The sequence below is a fragment of the Leptodactylus fuscus genome, chromosome 5, assembly GCF_031893055.1.
Source record: "Leptodactylus fuscus isolate aLepFus1 chromosome 5, aLepFus1.hap2, whole genome shotgun sequence".
In the NCBI taxonomy this organism is placed as follows: domain Eukaryota; kingdom Metazoa; phylum Chordata; class Amphibia; order Anura; family Leptodactylidae; genus Leptodactylus; species Leptodactylus fuscus.
The window spans coordinates 36723158-36749901 of record NC_134269.1 but is presented as its reverse complement, the minus strand read 5'-3'; the positions used below and the strand labels follow the sequence as shown (position 1 = coordinate 36749901).

Genomic DNA, 26744 nt, shown 5'->3' with positions numbered 1-26744 from the left:
CTCTGGAAGTAGCAGATTAAGGCTGGTTGCAGATGACCGTGCTACAACAAGCCATGAATTAAAAGCAGGGGCAGCACTACTGGGGTTGTCCTCTGCGCAGCTCCTTTCATTAAATAAAAAGGAGCCATGGAAGCGAGGGCTAGAAAATAGGACAGGAATGGGACCTGCTGTATATTTTGTCCCAGACTGTTGGCCTGCACACAGGACTGTGAAATACACCTTGTGTGTATAGGCCCCTTGAAATGAAATGGGCACGATACATAGATAACACACTGACCACAGCCATGGCAGTCTGCAAGAAGCCTTAGTGAGTACTTCGGTTCCAAGCCTCTGGGGGGGCTAGTGCTGCCCAAATCACCCACCATCTTTAAATTCTGCAACACCGTGGCAGCCAAGCATAGACAGGCATCTGAAGATGTCAGGTCAGGATTAGGGGTTAGTTCACACGGGAGGCATATTGGCGGATTTTGGTGCCGATTGTGATGTGAGAAGCCGCGTCACAATAGGGCCAAAATGTGCCTGCCACGACTGTCATGGCTGCCCACTCCAGAGTAGGCCCAAATGAATGGGCCTAGTCCGGAGGGTGCTGCCGCGAGGCGGACGCCGGGGCTGAATTAGCCGCAGAATGCACCTGAAGAAAGGGCAGCTCACTTCTTTTTTCCGTGAGCAGCAACATGCCGCTCAAGGAAAAAAGTAAGCTAGCGGTCTACATAGACCTCTATTGTGAGGGGGCGGATTATGACGTGGATTCAGCGCCAAAATCTGTCCCGTGTGAACGAGCCCTTAGGGAGCATGTTTCCTCTACAGTAGCTTGTATCTTCTACTCTCCCCACAAGCAAAAGGATGTCCTTGGCACCATATACATGCTAGTTTTTCATCCCCTTTGGAAATCAGGAGCAGGATGTGTCACGTGATGGACGTCACAGTGTCTATTGGGGATACTTGGTTAGAACGTTCTTCACCAGGGGGTTTTTGGCTTGAAAGGGTTGCGAAACACTGAACTAGAGGATCTTTACTGCTTCCGAATAACCATGTATGAAGGAGTTGGGCTGTGAAAAAAAATAGAGGTCCTGGTGTTGCCAATACAAAATTAAGAGCACAAAATCAAACAAAACGCACAAATGACGGGACACGGTTAGATATGGTTTCATTCACTTTTCCGCATACTTTATTTGTTACAAACATACAATTTTTTAAATATATAGATTGTAAAACTCAATTTGCAAAATTCTGTTATTGTAAGGAGTGCTGACTAGCCATGAATTCTGAACCTTATGCTTCTTCCATGTAATTGCTTGTTCTTTTAAAAGGTTAAAATTTCCCCGGCTTTCGTAAAGCTAGTGGTAAATCCAAAAACTTAGAATCCCGGGCCAGGAGCACTGGCGCCATTACTCAGGGATTCACAACAGGGACAGAACATTCTCAGCTGCCTCCTGAAGGGAAGTCTCACCCAGAAGAGGTTTTTTACAATAGCCAATCGAGCCCAACGTAAGAGGAATGGTGCAAGTGTTTATTGTCAAAAACCTGGCCTGGCTGCCCTGAGGAGAGTTGGGGAAAGGCCGAGATTGAAGCCGTGGTCAGCAGGATGAATAGGAAGGGTTTGAGGAACAGCTACCAACCATGTAACCTCAAGGGGTAAACTGAAGGATAGACTTTGCTTGTAGTTACTAAGGGTACAGCTGCTTACGCTGTTTTAACTATTTAAAGTGCTTTTAAACAGAAACAAAAAATAGACTTTTTTTCCATATAATTTTTTTTTTTTTTATTAGTCAGCTAAATGCATTTGAAGAATACGTAGATTAAATGCCTACAGCAGAAATGCTTTTATCATCTATATAGGGTGGAGCTCTACGGTGTAAGCGCCCAAACTACATCCGCTCGCCCGGCCTACAAGGCTGAGCTCGCACGCGTCTCTTCCTCTCGTTTGGGCGAGTGCAAGTCATTTGTAGGAGTCTGTGCTTTCCTCTTAACCACCTAATGTGCCTGCTACTTCTCTATGGTAAAGTCTACGCGCCACAAAGGAAAAAAAAAAGTGGGCGATCAACGAAAGATCTGTAGTGCAGTTTACGTTAATGGCTTACTCCACTCCCTGCTCTGCACCCGTACAAGTCTCAATAAAGCTATCATTAATAGATCAGTCTCTCAATTTATTGTTCCAAAGAGATTGCTGGTTACAGGGGGTACTAAAACTTCAGTTTGCTCAACTTAGGACCTCCTCGGATTCCTAAAATAGAGGAGGTAACGTTTCCCTTTACAGGGGGCATTCCGTGATGGTAACCAGGCTCATTTCTGCCAAGGCATTCAACCCGCAACTCCAAAATATTACCACAATCTTTAAAGCAGCACACCTTATATAGGAAGTGGGGGGCTGGTCATACATTGATCAATGGACCATACTAGGAGCATATCATGGGAAACTACTGTCAGTACAATCACCATCTTTACAGATAAGATTTCCATACCACCATTCCATAAGGGGTTCAAAAAGTTCATCTTTTTGTTAATTTTATCAATACCAGGAGAGTTAAAAAAAAAATGGACTGAATTGCTGACCCCAATATAAGTCACGGTTTAGTTGTACAAAGTCGACATTTATATATTCTCTATAGGTTTAAAGGCATTGTACAGGATAGGAAAAAAAAATGGCAGCTTCTTCCAGAAACATCACCAGGACTGTACGTATGGTATTAAAGCATAGTAAATGGCGCAGAGCTGCAACACCACAAACTGAGGACAGGTATGGCGCTGTTTTAGGAAGAAAGCAGTCATATTTCTAACCTGTACGACTCCGTTAATACCTTTACAGGTGCCCTGTCCGCCCGTTCCAGAACATTTCCGTATCATGCTTATACAATGAATTAGACCCCCTTCATCTGCCTGACTCTCCTTATCAATGCTACGTCTGCAGCTTTCGATCAGAATAGATTTCATGACATGAATGGATTCGAAGCTTTAGACATCGATAGGAGATACCATAGATATATCTAGAACCTGGGAAGTCTACGATTCCCCCGATACATTAGGATACAATGAAACCTCTGATTCGGAGCAGATTACCAGTCATAGATTTGAGTTGCAACATCTACTATATATACTCATCGCTAAACTACTTCTCAAAGCAATTCTAAGCATCCGTCTCAGAGGTCCCACTGTATGCGACTGAATCCACCATGTTCCCAGCAATCGCTGCACTGTACAGTTTGGGCTGGAGTAGTTTCGGAGCATGAGAGGAAAAACAACAAAACTGAGGGGAGGATGATGGAGGAGCACATCTGTAAAACATTCGGCTTACAGTCACCCCCTGTATATTTATATACAGATATATATTTTAGAGGCTATACAACATTTACAGATAAGGATCTGCTATTTTATACAGGCATTTGATATTATGAACAAGCTGCGTATGACAGGGTCAAGTCTTCCCGAAACTATCAAGACTGTGGCCAAAATAAGGATCGGGACTGTTGTTCCTCAAGTCGATGAGTATATGGACATTTCTTACTGCATGAAATCTTTAGTAAGGATACTCTCACTACTCCGCTAGCCACTGTTTGCTCAGATTGCAAATGTCAAATCCAGTATTGCTCATGGCTTAACCCCTTTGTTGACTGAAGGGTTGGCCCATATCGCATCAGAGCACCATAAAGCAGTAATTTGGAACAGCTTGAGAATACTGCAACTAGATTACACAAGAATTGGGCAGTATGCCGCCTTATATTTCCCCTAACAAAGCTCTACACCACTAAAAGAAGCATTGCTGCTCAGTTAGCAATCCAATCCCTGTTCCTGCAGAACTATAGTGCAATGCAGTGCCTAGAAGGAGATGGTGGGAGAAGTTGGTTTCTGTCCCCTGTCATACGCAATAGCTTATTTATGTAATGGTGAACCACTGAATTCAGGGGCTGAAGCCACAGTGAGCAGGAAGAGGCAGGTCTGGGTAGAATTTTACAACCTCCCCAGTAAGAGGTTAAGAGTATGCACAGGACTACCGGCTGCTCATTGAGCACGTTATATATCTATATGTAATATATGCCCGTCCTTGGTTTACACCGGGTGCAATATAAATAAAAACTTTGGAGCAAGGCAAGCACAGACTCTTGCATTACCTGTGCGAGCGACACACGAAAAAAAAGAAAAAGTTAAAAGGACTTTCCTATGAGCCCTGCAGGGTGGGGGCTATATAACTTTGCAGTGGATGAAAGCATGACATCTGCCACAAGTAACCGGAAGAAGAAAAATATATCCACGTAAGAATGGTACAGCAGGACACACTATACAGCTGCCTTGCAGGTACAAAAATACAGTACAATATACTGATGTGATTAAAACATCAAGAAATACTATTGCTCCCATACAGTTCAGAAAAAAAAAAATAATTAAAACATTTCCAACAGGTAATCCGATGACATGAGAGAATGCTGGGAGAAACCGAGATGTGGTGCAGCAGCTCTAATCTCTGCACTTAAGGTAGACCTGCTATTTACACACATGGAGGCAGCTACTTTGGGGACTGCACCTTACCTATAGAGGACCCGGATCCTCCTCTAGTATGATGAATCAAGTGACAAGTGGGGGTTAGTAGCCGGAGAGGGGGCAGACACTGTCCAATGAGTGCCTGCCTATGTACGGACATGTAAGTAGAGCTGTGACACCCAGTTATTAATTATAGTACATACTGCCAGGAAGAACAACAGAGGAACAGTTGTAAGAAAAGGATACTGCAAAATTAATTCATTGGGAGTATAAGTATTTAGTAAAACAGGAGAGGTGACAAGTCCTATAATTTAACTAGTGGGAACTTTAAATTTTTTTTTTTTCTAATGTAGATTGTGAGCCCCACATAGAGCTCAGAATGTACATTGTTCCCCATCAGTATGTCTTTAGAATATGGGATGGAAATCCATGCAAACACGGGGAGAACATACAAACTCCTTGCAGATGGTTTTTTACCCTTGGCGGGATTTGAACACCAGGACTCCAGCGCTGCAAGGCTGCAGTGCTAGCCACTGAGTGGCCACTGGGAACATTAAAATCTGTGACTGTGCTAGTCCTAAAAAAATAATGGCTACCTCTGATGTGGCAAAGCAACAGGCCTTTACCGTCAGCCACCTGCCAAGCCGTACTCCGCTTTACCAGAAATGGTTACATTATCCTTTCCCTGTCTGTAATACACACACTTGGGCCCCCAGAGGACCCCATTTCCATGATGGCAGGGCCAAACTAGGTCAGAACACAATAAATACATAGATACCAAATGAAGCCATGAAGTGGTGCAGACAAAGAAAAGGCAGCGTAAGTGAAAAGAGACAAAATGAATCACTTCTATGCATCAAATACTGGAAGCTGCTACATCTCCAGGAGCCTCCACGACCAGAAGAACCCTACTGCCGAGGCTCTGGAGATGTCCATGGCGATAACTGCACACCTAGTACGGGGGGAGTTCATGATCATCTCATACAAGTACACACACGAAAATAAAAATACTAGAATTTCATTTCAACTCTTTGGGGACAGAGGACGATGCGGAAAACCTCACGCACCTCTGTTCTCAAAAGGTTTATTTCTCGTCATGATGAATAGAAGCAAGGGAGCCGTCCAGTAAGAGTTAAAACCATTATAGTAAAAGTACAGGATAAGATCTAGATACAGGAGCCCCCCCGTCATCGGGACTCGAATGGGGGCTAAAATACGAGAGCATCTTGTAGGCAGTAAGTTCATAGAATTGTGTGGAGGGCCTGAGGTTGTCACAGGCTGCACGCTCTTCTCCCCCCCCTGTTGCTTGTAGTGCTGTGGACTGTTCACCACCTGGACAGTTTCGTCCCAGCGTTCGCCAGGAACTATTTTTTTTATATTTTTATAACTTTTGGAGGCACCATTACCCTCCGAGGTACTGAGAATTGAATGCAGGTCTTTTTAAGAAAAAAAAAGCCTGTAAGAAGAATCATGGACCTGAGCTTATCTTTAGTTGATGTTTGTCCGTTTGCATGAACCTAAAATTTTATTTTTTTTTGTCTTTTTTTCACTTCCTGGTTTGGAAGGGTTTAATATGGAGATTTCACAGATTTTTTTTTTTTTTTTTTTAGGTTTTCCTCAAATTTCCTCTGATCTGAAGATCTTAACTTTTGCTCTTGTGTTGCGGTTAGTGCTGGTATTAAAACAAAAAAAAAAACAAAGGTGACCTATGGCAGTCGGAAATAATCCATGATTGGCGGGATCAAGAGTTCAGTCCTGGTAGGAATGGTAAGCTGGTCCTGTCACCGGAGACTCTGCGGACAGTAGATGCAAATCTTTGCAAGAAATCCAAACAAAGCTTTATTTCTTTTTTTTTCCTTGTGCTTTAGGAATGGGTGACGGCTTTCGGGAACTGCAGAGTGTGGTGGGAACAGAACTGCTGGTCTTCTCTCCTTGAGGGACGTCAATGGAAAGCCCCTGATGCAAACTGAAATGGTGGTGAGAGAGGCAAGGGAGAAAGGGGTGAGCCTGCGCCTTGACTAACTCTCCTGTCCCTTTATTCTAGCCCAGCCTGTACCCCCCCCCCTGTACCTTCTCATCCTGGGTAGAAGTTGCTGCTGTGTTATAGTCAAGCTACGGTCACTGGGCTGGTCTGACACCACCAATGAGAACACATGGGAAGTCTAGGTTTGCCTATCCAAGTGGCTTGAAGTATATATGACCTAGCACCATCTAGAACATAATACATAGAGGGGGATGGGGAACTTCTACTTCCTGCCAGCTGGTGCATTAAGTAACAACCCCAAAAACTAAGAATCAACCAGTCCGCAGTCACCGTCCAGTGGTGACCGTAAGGGTGACTGGGGACTGGAGCAGGCCGACCGATGCCAGTGCCCACATCATACATGGTGGAAATGTATGGGGGAGGGGGAGCTGGTACATTTAACAGGGAGCACTGCTCTAAAGCCAAATGGAATTTAACCCCTTGGGTCGGGAAATGTCACTTGACGTGAATAAAAAAAAACCATGCCACATTCCAGACATACGGAACATGCCAAGGTTCATGTGTGATGAGAGGATGACATCTAGATCCTGCTATAACCCCAGCTGTGCAGACGACAACCTGCTGCTCTACAAGTCCCAACCATGGCATACTAATAGAAACTACCTTGGTTTCCCATCGCAAGCACAGCACAGCTTCCATTTTTTTTAAATATCAGAATAGAAAATGAAAGCTGGGCTGTGATTTGTTGCTTTGGACCACAGCAACCAATCACAGCACAGCTTGCATTATTCAAGAGCAGAATTTAAAATGAAAGGTGTGCTGTGATTTGCTGCTTTGGACCACAGCAACCAATCAACTTGCAGCTTTTAGTTTTCCATAGAATATCAAGTATAAGCTGCACTCTGATTGGTTGCGAAGTGCAACTAAAGCAGTTTGGGAACTTGTCGGGAGATTTCTTATGACTGGAGCATGCTGGGATAGAGTCCCACAACAAGCTCCAGTACTGGAGTATAGGAACAGAAGCATGCTGGGATTTGTAGTCGCCTGTGGGGACTTGTAGTCAGGTTGTCGTGGGTTGTGTTCCTGACCTCCCCCCTCCCCGCTTTCTCCTCTGCCTTCCTCGGTGTCCGTGCGCTCAGTCGTCGTCCACATCTTCTGTCTCGGAGTCTTCGCCACCGCCCCCAGAGCCCAGGCCTCCGCCTCTCTCCCCGGGCCCCCGGCGGTCGTAGAGCTTATCTCGCTGCCTCTCCTGGATCTCCTTCATCTCCTCGGCATAGCGGCAGAAGGCGCCGCCGAACTTGCTCCAGGCCTTGAGGGGCACAGTGATGGAGTTGCGGTAGCTGGGCTTCACCTCGCTCACCCGCAGGAACACGCCATACTTGTTGCAGCCCACATCGAAGAAGAAGCGCTTGGAGTCCACAGTGATGGACGTGCCCTCGGGCAGCTCCCCGTACAGGCCCCCGGCCGCGCCACCTCCTCCTCCTCCGGGGCCCAGCCCCACGCCCAGCTCGTCGTCCTCCCCGCCGTAGTCGTCTATGAGCTTGGCCAGGGCGTCACGGAACTCGATGAGGCCCTGAGCGGGGAGGGCGATGGTCTGTCCGCTCTGCAGGCCGGCTCCCCCTCCAGCTCCTCCGCTGAAGCCCGGCCCGCGGTTGATGGTCTGGCGGATGCGCAGGAAGCGGCCGCGCTGGTTCTCCTTCAGGTCCAGGTAGTACTTGCGGTTCTCCCGGACCAAGAACTCGCTCTTGAGGGCTCGACGGGGACCCCCGGCACCGGAGCCGTCATCACCGGAGGACTGCGCGATCTGCTCGGGGCTGCTGGGGCCCAGCTGGGCATAATGCTCGATGAAGTCGCCCAGGTAGTCGCGGAACTCTGCGGCCACCGCCATGGAGAGGGTGAGGCGGCTCTTGGAGCCCCCGGCGCCGACCTCTGCGATCTTGATGAAGCGGCCCTTGGCATTCTGCTTGACGTCCAGGTAGAAGCGCTTGTTCTGGATGTCCAGCCGCTTCGAGGCCAGCTCCTGCGTCTCCTGCTCCCGGGACATGTGCTGCTGGAAGCCGCCGGGGCCTCCCCCTCCTCCGCTGCTGCCCCCTCTCTCGCTCCCGCTATCCCCGTCCGCCATCTTCTTCTCCTCCTTCGCGCTCACACAAGCCTTCTGCAACTGCCTCCTCTCGGCTTCCGTCCGTCCCTTACCCCGGGACTCCCTCCGCCTCCTCCTTCTTCCCACGGGCTGCCCGCCTTACAGTCAACCCGCTCTCTGCCGCTCCTCACCCTCCTCCGCTCTGCTCGCCCCTCTTCTTCCCTCTCGTTCTCTCTGCCTCAGCCCAACCTTCTCCTCCTCTTCCTGCGTGTGCGTCCTGCGCAGCTACGACTGGTGCGAGGGCCCGGGCAGAAGCCGGCAGCGCCATCTTGACTAAGGGCATGACATCTTCAGGGTCGGTAGGGTGCAGTGAAAGGATTGGCACATCTGTAGGGGCATGTGATAGCACACACGGAAGTGGCGCACTGCATAAATATATATAGCATAAGAAATTGCCCAGAATAACCATTTCATTGTGTAACCTTCACTACAGAGATGGAAGCTGGAATGTAATTGGTTATGGGTGACACTTCTGATCTCTAGCTGTACTAGATTTTAGGCCTGAGACCCTATTCTGGAAGAAAATTGGTGAAACTGTGGTAAAATACCATACGTATGAAGCGCCTGTGTCACTTTCCCTCCATGCGCTAGTTTATCCAGCACAGTGTTGCCTCTTGGGCACAGTTCATATCTGTCATACATGTGGCTAATGTAGCAAGGTACAAGGTAGTAGAGATAATGGTCAGGTGTGAACATAACCTTAGTGTAGGAAAACAGCACCAAGCTCAGCCCTTCACGAATTAGGCGCTGCAGGGAGTGAGTGTAGTTCACTATTTGCTAGGCCATTGTTAAAGGGGTTGTCTATAGTCAGAGAAACATGGCTGCTTACATGCAGAAACAGTGCCACATCTTCCCCTAGGTCGTACTGGATATTGCAGCTCAATTCCAATGACGTGACTAGGGCTGAGCCGCCGTACCACACACCTCCTGTAGACGAGTGTACTTCTCTCCTTGTTCCTCTACAGCCTTTCGTATGTCGGACATTTTGCTTTCCTGGTTAATTCTAGTGAATTAATTTAAAGACATTGTCCAAGACTGACGATTTATAACGTATCCTATCATAGGTCAGTAACTGGCGATCTGTGGGGGACCAACACCCATACCACATATCCATATGGATCAGCTGTTTTTACTGCAGTGTACAGAGCTGATGATTCCGTACACTGTGCTACTCTCCCAATAGCTCCCCACGTGTAATCTCCAAGTCTTCTCATTCTTCTTTTATAAGCTTTTCCAACTATCATCTCCAGAAATTCTCAACACATCGGACTCTCCCATCATCTAAACGTTCACAAACAACCTGAAGACTCAACAGTGAAGGAGAGGCTACAATACAATAACCCTGGGATTGCTATAATGTACTTTCTGTCACTATTTGGCTATAAAGTGTCTCAGACTATGATAATATGACATAAATACCATATTTTTCGGACTATAAGACGCACCCAGGTTTTAGAGGAGAAAAATAGGGAAAAAAAATTTTCAGGCAAAAAATGGTAAAATATTTAATATATGGGAGTTGTAGTTTTGGAACAGCTGCAAGGCCACATTGACAGGTGACCCTGCAGCTGTACGGGGATGTATAGGGCGTTTTTTTTGTGGGGCCAGGTGTAGACCAGGCATTTTCAGACACAGGGATACCTAATGTATATGTTTCACAGTAATGTTATACTTTTATATGTATTCTAGGGAAAGGAGGTGAACTTTTATTTATTTTATTTTTTATTATATTTTTTTTAAGTGTTTTTTTTTTTTTTTACTATTTTAATATCCCCCGCCTAGGGGGCTTGAACCTGCAATCATTTGATTGCAAGTCCCATAGACGGCAATACAAGTGTATTGCCGTCTATGGGAGATTCTATACATTACTATCGCGGAGGGTCATAGACCAGCCGCGATAGTAATATATATCTATGACAGGCCTGGGAGCCTTCATTAGGCTCCCGGCTGTCATCGGAACAGGCCGGCTCCTGCGGCCTCGCCGTGCAGGAGCCGGCCTGCATCACTAAAGGTATGAGGCTGGGGGGGGGGGCTAACTGACTGTCGGGACCTGCGGTGGAGGAGTGGGTTTGCAGCATGGCCGCGCTACTGCCACCGCTGGTTTTCTTCAGCGGCAGTAGCGCGGCAATCTGCAGGCCCCGGCAGCTAAGACAGTCCCTGGCATCTGCTGTAATAGACCGGCGGATGCCGGGGAGTGTCTTAGCTGCCGGGGCCTGCAGTATTGTCACACTTCTGCCGCTGAAGAAAACCAGCGGTGGCAGTAGCGCGGCAATCTGCAGGCCCCGGCAGCTAAGACACTCCCCGGCATCCGCCGGTCTATTACAGCAGATGCCGGGGAGTGTCTTAGCTGCCGGGGCCTGCGGATTGCCGCGCTACTGCCGCTGAAGAAAACCAGCGGTGGCAGTAGCGTGGCCATGCTGCAAACCCACATTCAGACTATAAGACGCACCCTCATTTTCCTCCGAAATTTGGGGGAAAAAAAGTGCGTCTTATAGTCCGAAAAATACGGTAATCAGTGTTTGAGTTTTCTTCTTGCACTAAATTGCTACACTCAGGGCTCGTTCACATCTGCGCCCGGTCTCCGTTCATACAGGTTTCCGTTTCCTGCACAAAACAGAGCAGGAGACGGAAACCTGCAGGACTTTCATACCCATTCATTTGAATGGGTTTAAAAGATGTCCGCCGTGAGCGCCGGTGAGCGTTTTATGTTCTCCGCCGCAAAACTGGTTTTTTAAAATCGGACACAGAGTCGGACATGCAGTACTCGGTGTCCAATTAAAAAAAAACGGTTTCGCAGCGGAGAGCATAAAATGCTCACTGCCACTCACGGCCGGACCCGGTCTGACAGCTTTCTGTCTTCTGCATGCAGAAGATGGAAACCACAGAACGGCCTGCCGAACGCTAGTGTGAACCTAGCGTAAGATATATTAAGTAACAAGAAAGTTGCCTGTAGAAATTACACGTCTGAAAACTGATCACTGGCAAATCCAGCAGAGCCTACATTCACATTTGTGTCGGAGACTACGTCATAGTGTCTGTCGAAAATCAGTGAAGGAAAACGTCCTGCACAGATGACTTTTTGTCCTCTGACGGACCAGTGGAACCCATATTAGTCAATGAGGTCTGTAGGGCTCTGTGTGTATCTGTTGTTTTAGCAGATCAGGCCTGGTTCACAACTGCATTTGGTATTCCGTTTGGGGAGTCCCCTTGGGGACCCCCGAACAGAAACCTATAAGCATTAAAAAACGGTTAGCCAAGAAACCACACAGACCCCATAGACTATAATAGGGTTTGTGTGGTTTCCACTCGGTTTCCGCATAAAACATGCAGAGAGGAAAGTGCTTCTTGCAGTACTTTTCTCTCCACATGATTCGTGTAGACACCACGCAGAAAACGCACAGACCCCATTTTAGTCTATGGGGTCCATGTGGTTTCTTAGCTAACCACTTTTTAATTTGTTCGGTATTCCGTTCGTGGGGGTCCCTAAGCATACTCCTCGAATAGAATACCGAATGCAGATGTGAACCAGGCCTTATCTCTCGGTTGTTTTGCGTCCCCTGACGGACCTGAACAATCGAGATACAATGCTAGTGGGAACCTAGAATTGTCTAAGACAAGTTTGTAGACCACACCTAGGAAGAGAGAGGCTGTAAATATCCTTAAAGCCGTTTACTAATCTGATGCCACTAATGAACGTCGCAGGTGGCATGCAACACACAGATTACCCCGTGTGCCACCCAAGCACTGGCCATTCTTCCGCGGCCCCTTTCATTTAATGAATAGAAGCCACGGAAGCAGAGCTGCAAAATCGGACAGGAATAGGACCTGCTCTATATTCTGCGGCCCAGACTGTCGGCCCCGCACATGTGACCGTGTAATTCACAACCCTTTTGTATGGGCCCATAGAAATGAATGGGTCAGTGTGCTATCCGGGAAACACTAGTCATGTGCAAGGGGATTAAGGTCCAACGTAGCAGGAAAAAAACATTGCGTTTTACATAACCAAGAAAGTGAATGAGATTTCATGTAATCTCATCCCCAGGTTAGAAAAGCTGCTTCAAAAACGTATGAATTTTTCACTATCGGAGCATGGTAATTTTAGCTGTGGAATTGCATTTTCCCTATACATTTTATAGAATAAAGACTGTTTCTCTGCAGCATTTATAGCTGTGTTTCACTACGTGGACCTTAGCCTAAGTTGTTCAGGATTCACGGGTCCTCGATGAAAATAACTGCTGTCCTTTCTGTCCTACATTGTGGATAGTATGTGTGTATGTAGTAGTCATGTGTCAGCAACCACTGTTATTGAAGACCCATAAATCCTAGAGAATCCCTTTAAGAGGCAGGCCTAAAATGTCCAAGCAGAAGAACCTGAGAATGACAACCATAAGATCATATTTGCTTGGCAGGGCAGGTAATGTAAATGTTCATTGGGCTGGGGCTACACATTGCCGGCAGCTAACCTGCAATGAAGTGGATGGGACTGAAACAAATCTCATCCAAATACTGTAGGAAAAACCTGCAGCGCTAAATGTTTTACCTTTGGAAACCGCAGCATGTCCATTATTAGCCGTTGTGGCTGTCAACCCTTAGTGCAAGGATTGAAAACCGCACTAGCCACAGGGCGACAAAGTTACATCAGAGAAACATGGTGTCTGTCCCGACTGCGTTTCCTGGACTGTCCATGATTGTGTGTTTGGAACGCATTGGAACATAAGCTGTGAGTTTGGTACAGTAGTGCTCCAGCCTCGGGACCTCACTCCATCATATCTCACAATGGAATGAGTTCATGATCTGTCCGGGAAACTGCAGCCTACACACGACACAGGCTATGTGAATAAGCGCTTACTCTTGTATATTGAAATTTCTCATAGCTTGGTAGTTCAGAGATTGTGCTGGACAGGGAAGAGTTAAGGGTTTGTCTCTGTGTGAATATGCTTTAATCACAATGTTGGGGCTGTGGAACAGCCATTATTATTTCCTTTCTTCTGATAGCTATTGTACTCCCAAGTGGCGGATTGTAAAATTGTTTCCAGGAATGTCAGTGGAAGCCCCTTTTTTTCTCAGTTTCCACTATGCAAATATTACAGTCTTACACAGAATTACTTGAGATATAGAAATCCAGATATATACTAATGGCTGATCTGTCTTCTTTCAGTCTAGTATGCACAAGAGTGATATTGTTATAATATAGTCAGAGTTCGTGCACACTACATCCTTAATAGGCCTACTACCAGTGACTGGCCCACAGATGAATCCCCCGGAGAGCTCCTGGCTCATCCTGGCCTGGCACAGTACACTCACTGTATATCATACAGATACTCATCATACAACATCTCATGTTATGTTTCAGTATGATATACTGCGCAGAGTATTTAAGAAACTACCCAGTTTATTTTTATATATGTAAACACATCGGGAACATGTGATGAAATCTAGGTGTCAGGATTTTCTTCCCCGGTCCCCATTTTCTCAATCACACTGCAGGGGCCCCAGTCACCAATCATCTTGTAGTTTCTTGGTGGTGCATGAGGTCTACTCTGTGGGTATATATCTCTGGCTAACAAAGCTAAAAGAGACCTCGTGCAAGGGCAAGGTAGCAAACTAATGGTGGGATCCGAGGACTGAAACAGTCAGAGACAAGGGCTACTGCTGAAAAAAAATTTAGGTTGAGGACATTGTAGAAATTTGCACATGAGTGGCCATATTTGCACTAAAGGGGTTTCCTGAGAATATAATATCAATTACCCTTTTTTATATGCTAAATCATCAATATCAGATTGTTTGGGCCCATCATCCAGTTGCACCACTAAGTAAGAGCGAGGCGCTTCAAAACAGATCCCATTGATTTCAATGGATGCCGGTCTTACGCATTACACATTGAAATCAATGGGAGGCTTTATAACCCATTGATTTCAATGTGTAGCGCACGTAAGCTGGCACCCATTGAAGTCAATGGGATCTATTTTGAAGTGCCGTGGGAACGGGGCCTAACTGTGACCACGACCTTTAGATGAGAAGTGCGTCTTCTTCACTACGTCATATATTGTATAGTGACCATGCTTGGTATTATGGCCCAATTCCATTTGGATGGGACTAAGCAGCACCATGGTCATGTGACTAAAAAACATGACTTTGCTGGCCTGAGACAAAGAAATGGTGCCACTGCCTCTTCACCCAGTTGGTTGACATGTTGGTCCCCCGCTGATCTGATATTGATGACCTATCTTAAGGATCGGTCATCCATATCGTCGTCCTGAAAAACCCCTTTAAGCATTCCTTAGTATTTTGTAAATGACTCTTTAGCTGTAACCTAAGTCTGATACCAGAGCAAGGTAAGGAAAGTACTCTACTACACTTTCAGAGTTGTCCCTGAGTTGAACTGTCCCCACACATATAGTTCACAGCTGGTAGACTGCTAATGGTATATTCAGACGGTGCAGATAATATATGTTTTTGACATTATTATCAATGAGGTTGTAGTTTTTTTTGTCACAAGCAAAACACATTTATTTCAACAATATCAGTCAGCAGAACCAAGTTTTTAAGCCGTCCTCAAGCAAGTTTTTCCTGGAATTTCAGCAAAATCACGGCAGGCGGACAGCGTCGCAACTGTGAACTTGTGAACGCCCCCTAATAACATTTCCGTTCTAAACGTAATCTGCACCTTAAGGCTGAGGCCCCACGTTGCGGAAACGCAGCTTTTTTTGTTGCAGATTTGCTGTAGTTTTTTGAGCCAAAACAAGGAGTGGATTGAGCAGAAGGGAGAAGTATAAGAACTTCTTATATATTTCCCATACCTTTTGTAGCCACTCTTGGCTTTGGCTCAAAAAAACGCAACAAAATCTGCAACAAAAAAAGCTGCGTTTCTGCAACGTGGGGCCCCAGCCAGAAGCAGATATTTTGGCCTGTTTAAAGGTGCAGATTACTTTTGTATATTATAATATATACAGTATATATATATATATATATATATATATATATGCTTTTCCTGTAACACTGACAGTGCAATGGAAACTACAAGGTTAATAAGTGAGCTGCACTATCTGGTCTACAGATCTAGAGACTTGTAAAAAAAAATCCATCATTTATCCTATTCTCTGTCTTACCCGGCTACAGTGACAGTATATTATTCTTTGGCGCCCCCTATCTGGAGGTGAAATATGACATGATCATGAAGAACATAAGACCAAGGTGATTCACAAGGGTATAGGTAGGCAGATATATATAAGAGTGTAGGTTGGTTAGTATATGTATAAAGATGTGTGTATATATATAGGTCTTTGTGTGTCTTACCAGTAGAACTAACAATCGCTTTAGTGTCAGCAGTGAAAATGAACTCTGTGTCTCTTTTCTCTAATTCTACCTTTCAAGGTTTTCCATATATATATATATATATATATATATATATATATATATATATATATGACATCTTTTATGTTGTATCAGATAACATATGATTATTCTGTCCATGGCTTCCAGTTCAGTATATAACCCCCTCCCCCATGTCCCTGGACCTCGCAGCCTTATTCTTTGCACTGCATTCCCGAGTGTTACAATACATGGTGCATTGCAGACCAGCTTACGTTAAACCTTTTGCTGCAGGATCCTAGGCATTGCATGTATACGGATGTGTGTGGGCACAACGCTGTGTGTGCAGTCAGCCTTCTGCATCTAAAGAAAGATGGAACCTGCAAGGACGCTTTCAGTTTTGTTAACACTGTACAAGGAGATTATATAAACTGCAAAGGCCGCCGAGTTACAAGGCTGCAAACTTGCTGGTGTGTATTATCACACAGTTACCGTGGCGACTACTGCTTGAGCGTGGTGGGGGGTATAAAGCCCAGAGGATGGCGGTGGAGGTGTGTGGGAAGGAGGACATGTACGGGGGTGTGAGGGGGCAGAAGAGAGAATGTGCTCTGCTCTTATGCTTGGATTTCATGCTTCTGTCTTCTACAGCTAACCGAGATGGCAGCGGGATTGGACAGGGCGCAACAAACCCTTCACCGGAGTGATGTGACCTTCAGGGAAAGGGGGCAGATACTTTTATATATACATCACATCTGGTAACAAAAGGCAAAATGTGAAGGATAATGTCTATACAGTTATTGGATATAAAGGTCCTTGCGATTGACATATTCGACATCTGAGGCGTGAGAATACGCCCTTAAAAATTCATTACTTTGAGGGTCACGCTTAGTCATGTCACTGGTGCTAATACATCCGAAATTCAGAAGAGTTTAGGCTGCAGTAAACTCCCATCCACACCCTCACCACATCCGCCGCCTCCAGTGCTGATTCCCAAATTAATCCTAATGGGAGGACTAAAGTGTTTGCCTATGCACTTCTCTGATTTTGGCTAGACTTCGCAGCACCCTTTGCACCCATGTTAGCTTCTATGATACCATTACCAATCACAGTCTTGGCAACTTGGTCACAATTTTAGCACTCTCATTACTTGATGAAGCCATTGCTACCGTGTGATCTTGGACCGTGTTGCCTGCCAAGTCCAGGAGCAGCCTCATTGCAACATGAAAATCTATATTTTGCAATTTCTGTTAGGCTCGGTTCACATCTGCGTTCAGGTTTCCGTTCGGGGAGTCCACTTGGGGATCCCCCGGACAGAAACCTAAATGCAACAAAAAGCGGTTACCTGGGAAACCCATAGACCCCACAGACTATAATGGGGTCCGTGTGGTTTCCGTACGAAACGTGGAGAGAAAAGTGCTGCTTGCGGGACCTTTCTCTCTGCATGTTTCGTGTGGAAACCACATGGACCCCATTATAGTCTATGGGGTCCACGGGTTTCTCAGGTAACCGCTTTTTAATGCATATAGGTGAATCTCCGAACAGAAACCTGAATGCAGATGTGAATAGGGCCTAACATATATGATGCTGACATATTTCACAATGTCGTACACAGACTGTATTCTTCAGGGCTACATATAATGCTATCTATGTGATAAACATGCAAACTGGTATTGGCAGAACACGTATTTATTGCCATAGGGCTGTCAGACATTTATCATAGTGAGAACAATGGATGACGCAGATTAAGATCCAACAATCCTGATCTTTGCATCCTCATGATGGCAGATATCAGGGGACCATCAGACTGCAGCCATTGTCAGAATGGTAAGGAATATCTAACAACTGCTTAAGGATTGCTCCTAGACATAAATATGAACGTACTCTGTTTGGTCAAGTAGAACAATACACATATTTAGCTGCAATCACTTAATGGGAACCCGTTGGATTTATTTGGGGCTCTAAACCACCCACAGTACTCCTATGTGTAATTGTTGCTGTTAGGCCCGGTTCACATCTGCACATGGGTTTCCGTTCATGGAGTCTGCTTGGGGACCCCCCGAATGGAAACCTAATCCGCATAAAAAGCAGTTACTTTAGGAAACCTACGATGCGGAGAGATCAGTACTGCATGCCGGAACGGAATGGCCCGAACACAGATGTGAACTGGGTCTTATGGCCCCTTCACACGGCGTAAGCGCTCGGCTCATTTCGAGCCGTACACGCGAGCACTTCTAAACACTTCCCATTCACTTCAATGGGAGCGTGCGTAAAGCCGGCTTTACGAGCGCTCCCATTGAAGTGAATGGGAAGTGTTTAGAAGCGCTCGCGTGTACGGCTTGGAATGAGTCGAGCTCTTACGCCGTGTGAAGGAGCCCTTACATACTTGTTTTATTGTTTATATGATTGGAGGACCTAGCACCATGGGAGGCTGACTCTAGGATTATCAAAACAGTGTCGGCTGTGTCCCTGGGCTTTACCTTCTCCATATGCATTTTGCTACCCCGTTCTAGCCTAGTGTCCGTAGGTGGCAGATATGATCTGCATGCAGGTCTTCTGCTTTTTTCATTTACTTCTTATCCCTTACAGGTGTGGGGGAGTCCTCAGCATGTATACCACACTAGTCTCCTTCCCACAGTGGGCGCCGCACTCTATTGAGCGCCTCACCAGTCACACAGTCCCCATTGTTTCATCTGCGGCCAGACTGCCGGTGACCCCCACTTCTAAGAGCGAAGTCACCAAAGGGGTGATCCTGCATATACCAAAGACTTTACAGTGATACATCTGGTTGGGAACATCATATCAATGGGGATTCCTGATGTGATGATAATTGGCCAAAGGCAGCCGATCATATCAAGGACTGGAATCTTGAGTCAACAGCCAGCTAACAATATCCAGCAAGAACAATCTGATTTTGGCAGAATAAAGCCTGTCATCAGCCGGCCGTGAATGACCATTTGCCGTATGTACGTGTTTAATTAAAAATCTAATTTGTATAAACGGCTTAAAGGGGGTCGAAAAATATTGAGGATCTATCCCAAGGAAAGGTCTTCAATACAGACTGGTAGGGATCTAACATCCAGCACCCTCACAAATTAGCTTGTCTCAGCAGCTGATACAGAGAGAATGGAGCAGGAAGTAGATAGCGCTGTTTTCTGTGTAGTGGCCAAACTGAGTCACTGCAGTTACCTGGTCTGTCCACTACATAGAGAACAGCACTGTCTGCTTCCTGCTCCATTATCTGTGTATCAGTAAACAGCTGATCGCTAGGGTTTTAGGTAGAAGACTCCCACCAGTCTGCTGACCTAACTACTGTATAGGATTTCTCATCAATATTTTTAGACCTAGAAAGCCCCTTTAAGGCTAGGTTCACATTTGCTGTGATCATTTTATTTTTCAGTTCCATCATAAAAACAAAAAAGGAAAGAACGCTAAATATGGATCCATTACATGACAGCCATGAGTGGAGATGGACAGATCCCATTGGCTATAACTGGAGTCTGCTGAAGTTTTTTTTTTTTTAAATCTATCTTTTTCCTGCAAGATAAGGCAGAACGGGCAGGACTTGGCCGGGATTTCTGATGGAATCTGCTCCAGTAGCTCCTGATGGAACCTCTGACGCTAGGTTCACACTAGCGTTCGGGTCTCCGTTCTGTGGTTTCCGTCTTCTGCATGCATTTTATGCTCTCCGCTGCGAAACCGTTTTTTTTTTTTTTTTAAATCGGACACAGAGTACTGCATGTCCGACTCTGTGTCCGGTTTTAAAAAACCGGTTTCGTGGCGGAGAACATAAAACGCTCACCGCCGCTCATGGCCGGACATCTTTCAAACCCATTCAAATGAATGAGTATGAACGAGTCCTGCAGGCTTCCGTCTCCTGCTCTGTTTTGTGCAGGAAACGGAAACCTGCAGAACGGAGATCAGGCGCAGATGTGAACGAGCCCTTACACAGATGTGAACTAAGCCTTATCTGGGTACATCATGACCTGAATGTGTCCATAGAAACTAAGAAATAACTAGAAATCAAGAAATGTCTGAATAGAAGACAAATTACAGCCTTGGGTAAACAGCAATGATCACCTGATGGGCCGATCTACAAATGGCTGTCCGCAGAACTTTATATATCTTTTATCTTTCCATTCAGTCCATCAGCATACTGCAGACTATTTCAGACTACAGACTGCCCTAAACGGTAGGCAATAGTCTGGGATGAGTCCGGAGGGCATGATGGAGAATTTGGTATTCTATTAGCTGCCATACTGTCTTTTTGGATGCGAGCTCTTTTGTTTAATGGGAGGCATTGCCCATGATCAGTGCCTGAGCTTTGACCAAGGTGCCATTTTGAGGAGGATCGCCAGCACCCCGAACAAGATTTGGGGCCGGTGATTACTGTTGAGCGATCTTTTTAGGTGGGAACGAGATTGGTGCTATTTCCCACAATGCTTTGCTTAGCCTTCACACTGAGTATATGCTCCGCTCATTCTGAGTGGAGTGTATACTCAGTGTGAAGGCTCCGCTGCGGTTCCATAGGAATGAATGGAAGCAGCCGGCACACAGCCTTAACCCCCTGCGCGCCAGCTGCCTCCATTCTAATGGGAGACTAAACTAACATCTCTAGTAGCTACTTACCTGCAGAGATGGCTGCTCCGGTGCCCGGTGTTCTCCTTCTTCTTCGCCTCGCTGCCCCCGCCTCCCAGGTTAGTGTTTAAAGAGCTAGGAAGCGGGGCTTGTGGCTTAGGAGAGTGTGGGTGGGTACAGGGCGGGGAGATGTAACGTCTCCCTCCCAGTACCCACCCACACTCTCCTAACCCGCCCACACTCTCCTAATCTGGGAGGCAGGGGGCAGCGAGGCGAGAACAGCAGCGTGGAGCGGCAGTGAGGCAAAGAAGAACACCGGGCACCGGAGCAGCCATCTCTGCAGGTAAGTGGACACCTGAGGGACTAAGTAGCCAGAGGATTAAAAAAAAATCCTCTGGCTACTTAGTGATTCACTACACAGCGTGGATTCTAACAATTAAAGCGTTCAATTGTTAGATTCCATGCTGTATAGTGAATAGGATTGCTTTTAAAATCCTTTCTCCGATTAATAAAAAAATCCCATTGACTTGCATTGGGATCACAATTGGGATCAAGATCGGGTTCGAATGAAAAATTATCAGAAATCGGATTTTAAAATCGATCCTGAAAAGTCAAGATCGGCTCAACCCTACCGGTAATCCATTACCATGACAGCCAAGAGCCCATTTTTCACATATTGGACTACAAATCTGTATATGCAATTCGTTGTCCTTTCATAGGGCAGCTCATTCTAGTATAAGATCCATTTTAAACCTTATACAGTGCTGCGTGAAAGTTTGTGAACCCTTCCAAATTTTCTATAGTTCTGCATAAATGTGACCTCAATCTGCAGTAGTTTTTCACAACACTCATTATATCTATAAATTCATGACCAAGTCGTCACATTTTTCATTCATTTGTTTGATTTGCGTCTCTTTAGGACTTTTGTAAAAACCTGATAATAGTTTTAGGTCAAATTTATGCACAAATATTGAAAATTCAGCTCAGAAGTCCAGATATTATATAGAGAGGAGAAAAATAGGTTTGTCCCTGAAAATCAGAAGCTGCTGACAAGTATGCACGCTCCGACATCGTGACACCTACAAATGTAAGAGGAATTTTTGATGTTGTTAAGCAACCGCAACAATTGCATTGTGTAAAGGACAAATGCATTGTGGGAAAATGGTAACTTATTTATCACCGTATGAAAATGTCATGTGCTAGATCGTAGTGGCCGAGACAGCCCATTTCTGAAACCGTATGAAAGCAAAGATGCGTACTCATATATGACAGTGCTAGTACCAGCTGACGCTCCACAAGGTGCATAGACTCTCAAAGGGTTGCTTCATGAAGACAACTGATGTTCGTATTCCCTGTACATATCCATGTAATAGAGGGGTTAGGATAACATCTCTCTGGAGGAACGGTACTGTCCTCTACTAGATAGACAATTCATTGATTCAAATGGACATTGTGTAATACTTCATTCCTCCTGTGGTGGCGCTGCAGGGAAATTGAGCACTTATTTCAAGGTTTCTCCACAGATTCTAGGTTATCAAATATGTAGATATTGTGTATCTATCTATCTATCTATCTATCTATCTATCTATCTATCTATCTATCTATCTATCGATCTATTGTATGATCTATCTATCTATCTATCTATCTATCTATCTATCTATCTATCTATCTACAGTATCTATCTATCTATCTATCTATCTATCTATCTCCTATCTATCTATCTATCTATCTATCTATCTATCTATCTCCTATCTATCTATCTATCTATCTATCTATCTATCTATCTATCTATCGATCTATTGTATGATCTATCTCCCTACATTATCTATCTATCTATCTATCTATCTATCTATCTATCTATCTATCTATCTACAGTATCTATCTACAGTATCTATCTATCTATCTATCTATCTATCTATCTATCTATCTATCTATCTATCTATCTCCTATCTATCTATCTATCTACAGTATCTATCTATCTATCTATCTATCTATCTATCTATCTATCTATCTATCTATCTATCTATCTATCTATCTATCTATCTATCTAATGATCTATCTCCCTACAGTATCTATCTATCTATCTATCTATCTATCTATCTATCTATCTATCTATCTATCTATCTATCTATCTCCTATCTATCTATCTATCTATCTATCTATCTATCTATCTATCTATCTCCTATCTATCTATCTATCTATCTATCTATCTATCTATCTATCTATCTATCTATCTCCTATCTATCTACAGTATCTATCTATCTATCTATCTATCTATCTATCTATCTATCTATCTATCTATCTATCTATCTATCTATCTATCTATCTATCTATCTATCTATCTATCTATCTATCTATCTATCTATTGTATGATCTATCTCCCTACAGTATCTATCTATCTATCTATCTATCTATCTATCTATCTCCTATCTATCTATCTATCTATCTATCTATCAATCATGGACGCCATAAAGAGAGGAATAGATGCTCACGACAACAAGGATATAGCTTTATCATTGATCAGACCACATATAGTATATTGTGCATAATTTGGGGCATATGTATATAGGAAAGACATAAATGAACTAGAGCAAATGTGTAGGAGGGCAACCAAGGTCATTAAGGGGATGGGTGGATTAGAGAATAAAGATCACCGACTTACAATATAAAAGGAAAGTCCAGAGATATTTCCAAGGATCTCTTTATACCGAGGCCCAAGTCTAGAAGCAAAAAAGTTTTTACCATAGTCATAGGATGGGCTTCTTTACAGTATGTGCAGTGACAGTAGACTGATCATACTTATACAAGTTCATGAGGGTCTTGGGTGACCTTCTTGTAAGTATACAGTGAACAGTCTGCATTTCTTGTCTAACACTGCAGCCTCTTTAGCTGCGCTGACCGGAGGATGTATTGGGTATAGACCGTCTATATACACAACCCCTGGAATACTCCTTTAAGTGTTTCATTCCCCTGCAGCGCCATCCCAGGGAAATTGAAACATTACTTGGTGTCTACTGAAATCAAAGGCTGTCTATGTAATGCACAAATGTGCCAATTCCTTCAAAGCGAGAAATACTCTTTGTAGCCGCTCTCTTCTGCAGCTAAATGACACAATTCCCTAACTGGGTATTTAAAAATGGGTCATCGAAACCGGATGATTCCTTTGAAACCCCCTAGCACTGCTGAGAGATCAGAAAACATTCTAAAAGGAAACTTACACACATCTAAATGGTTCTTTGCTTAGAAGGTTGTGCCGGAATACGAGGCACAGGAATCCGAAATGGTTGTGGAGATTACACTCTATATAAATGTCTGAAGATGAGTGATGGCGAAAGGCCTTGTTAGACGGAGCAATTTTACAGGCAATTATAGGGAACGAACATTTGCATCACCAGTCACCCAATAAATGTGTTCAGGAGGGCAGCACAGTGGCTCAGTGGTTAGCATTGTTGCTTACTGCTTGCATTGGTTTCCACTAAATCAGTGCCAAATTCCACCAAGTGAACTTACCCTTGTATTTCTCTTTATATCCTACACTAGTTAATGTCCCTCTTCACTGTACTAATACTAACATCTTAATTTCCAGACAGTGGTAGGGCAGGAAACTTATGGCTTTCTGCTCTACCAGCAACAGAACCAGGTTAGGTTTTTCTTTCCTGTTGTAATTTTAACAACCAGATAGACAGAATTGTCTGCACCCGACCCCTGGCTGTGATGGTAGCAAACAATGAAAGTACATGCCAGAAGAAAATCACAGGGGTTACATGTCCCTCAGTGATCAGGAGGATAGAGGAAAGAAAGTCCTCCTAAGGCCTCCTTCTCAATTGAGTACCAGTGCGCTTGTGTCACCAACAGTTCATTCACGTCTAAGGGGCTGTAGGCACCATGGGAGATTACAATCCCAGCACCCCTGTCTTAGGGGGCACAAGCCACAGCGACACAACCCTTGCATTAGTGATACCAAGGATAAAATAGTGCTACTAGAACTTGGAAGTATGGTTATAACCCTATCACTGACAGTAAAGATTAGGGTAATAGCCAGGACACAAGACCATATATTTTATAGTATTGAGCCTTAGGATCGAAACCTGGCAACATCACTGATTTGCTGCATGAAGAAGCTGCGGCTATGAGATGATCCCTGCTATCTCTTCACTGTGTGAAAAAACAATGCTGCCGCCATTTTTAGATTGAATGCAATGGTGGCGTTGGCTCTTCTGTGATTGGTACAGTTTCAGTTTAGCACCTCTACATCTGTATCACCAATGTTACCTGCCTTGTACATGCATAGTCCAGTTCCTTAGCCTACTGGGATTGTATCAGCTAGAAATGTCAGCCATAAGTGCAGTTTCTTGAGGATAGGAAAGGCTATCCATCATGTAGAAGAGGTGGTGCTGGTACGGCTTTGGTGGTAGTGCTGACAAGGGTTTTGGTTGATATTCTAAACTAGAGAAAGAACCGTTCCAGGCTTGGAAACACTCCCATTGTACTTGAAGCTCATTTCTAAAAATGGCTTTTTTTGCAGAGAGGGAGAACCAGGTAACCAATATGGAGGTAGGAGTTTGCTTGAAGTGGTCCTGGGTCTGAAAAGCCTGATAACATACCATCTGATCATTATGGTGTTTTGTTTATCAAATCTGTTCAGCTATTCCAAAGATATAAGCCCTTATAGCAAATTAGTGTATACTAGCCAAGATACTCTGCCCTCAGAGATACCACAGTGTTACCACCCACTTGGATAGTATATCCTAACCTGCACCAACACTAGATGGGCTTTTATCTTTGGAATGACTGAAGTGGATAAACATAACACCAAAATGTTCAGGGTGGCAGATGATGGAAGTCATTGGGCTTTTCTGACCTGGTGACAGGTCTTCTTTGAAGGGAATGCGACCTGCAATAAACTGTGTGGAAAACCCCTTTAATAGGATTATTCACTTTTATTATTCAGTGTGGCTTAACCTCTTCTGTCTTTTATGAGAGCGGCTCATGGCCTACAGCGACCACTTGCCTAAAATCATAAAATTTACCCATGTGATCTTCTCTGGTGTTTATATGACATATCAAAAGATCAGGTAGAGTGAATTTTATCTTTAAATCTATTGTAACAATAGGTCAGGGAACAGATATGGTCCTATAAAGTCATCTGGTATCAGATATACTCCTGTCGGATCACCTTCATTTATTAGCAGAAATATAGACACATCTCCAGAACTATTGTCTTGTCTCCAAACCTGCAGTGAGTTGTGCATTAGCAACACAAAAACAGACAAGTGTATACCTAGACCACTATAGGCACTTCCAACAATGAACCAGCTTCCTTGAGATCATCAAAATACTTATAGGAAGTCTGTCACCGGAATCTAGCATATCATCCCAGCCCGCAGATAGATAGGTTAGGTTTGCCCCTTGTGAATCGCTGCCTCCATTGCCAACATAGGTTACCGTCAAAATGCACCTGAACTCTTTGGAGCAATGAGGGCCTTGCTGTTGCTCTAAAGAGCTAATGTTCATATCTACAAACGTAAATATGAAAATATATGACTAGAGATGAGCGAACAGTGAAATATTTGAGATTCGATATTCGTTTAGAGTAGAGCCTCAATATTTGACTACTTGATCGAATATCGAATCCCATTATAGTCTATGGGAAAAAATGCTAGTTTCAGGGGAAACCACTATTTGACTAAAGGAGAGTCACCAAGTCCATGAGTAGCAGGAGGAGAGTGTTTACGAGGAGCACTGTGCAGTTAAAGCGCACGGACCCCATTATAGCCTATGGGGTCCATGCGCTTTAAACTGCACAGTGCTTGGAGTTGCGCTGATAAAAAGTAACCTCCCTCGTAACCACAAGCTGCCAGCTCTCCCGACTAGCAAAGACGAGCCTGCGGCAAATCAATGCTGGTTCTGCAGCAGGCTCGTCCTTGCTAGTCAGGAGAGATGGCAGCTTGCTGTTACAAGGGAGCTGACTTTTTCTCATAGGAATACATTGACCAGTGTTGATTGGCCAGTGTACAGCATTCAGCCAATCAACGCTGGTTCTGCCGGAGGCTCGTCTGTGAGGAGGCGGAGACTGCTGTGGTCCGTTCTTAGACTCCGCCTCCTCACAGACAAGCCTTCGGCAGAACCAGCGTTGATTGGCCAAATGCTGTACACTGGCCAATCAACGCTGGTCAATTCATTCCTATGAGAAAGAAAGTCAGCTCCCTTGTAACAGCAAGCTGACAGCTCTCCCGACTAGCAAGGACGAGCCTGCTGCAG

The 26744-nt window shown here is 44.7% G+C and overlaps 1 protein-coding gene across 1 annotated transcript; it reads right to left on the bottom strand.

Moving 5' to 3' along the window:
- Window positions 1–1140: 1140 nt before the first annotated feature.
- On the bottom strand, window positions 1141–8808 carry PURB (purine rich element binding protein B). Its single transcript, XM_075272922.1, has 2 exons — window positions 7359–8808; window positions 1141–7320 (listed from the first exon to the last, which is right to left on the bottom strand). The coding sequence occupies exon 1, from the start codon at window positions 8577–8579 to the stop codon at window positions 7593–7595; it is 987 nt and encodes a 328-aa protein (XP_075129023.1). The 5' UTR covers window positions 8580–8808; the 3' UTR covers window positions 1141–7320; window positions 7359–7592.
- Between the last annotated feature and the right edge of the window lie 17936 nt (window positions 8809–26744).

Coding starts and splice junctions, on each gene's coding strand:
- PURB (XM_075272922.1), bottom strand. CDS start 8,579: ATGGCGGACGGGGATAGCGGGAGCGAGAGAGGGGGCAGCAGCGGAGGA.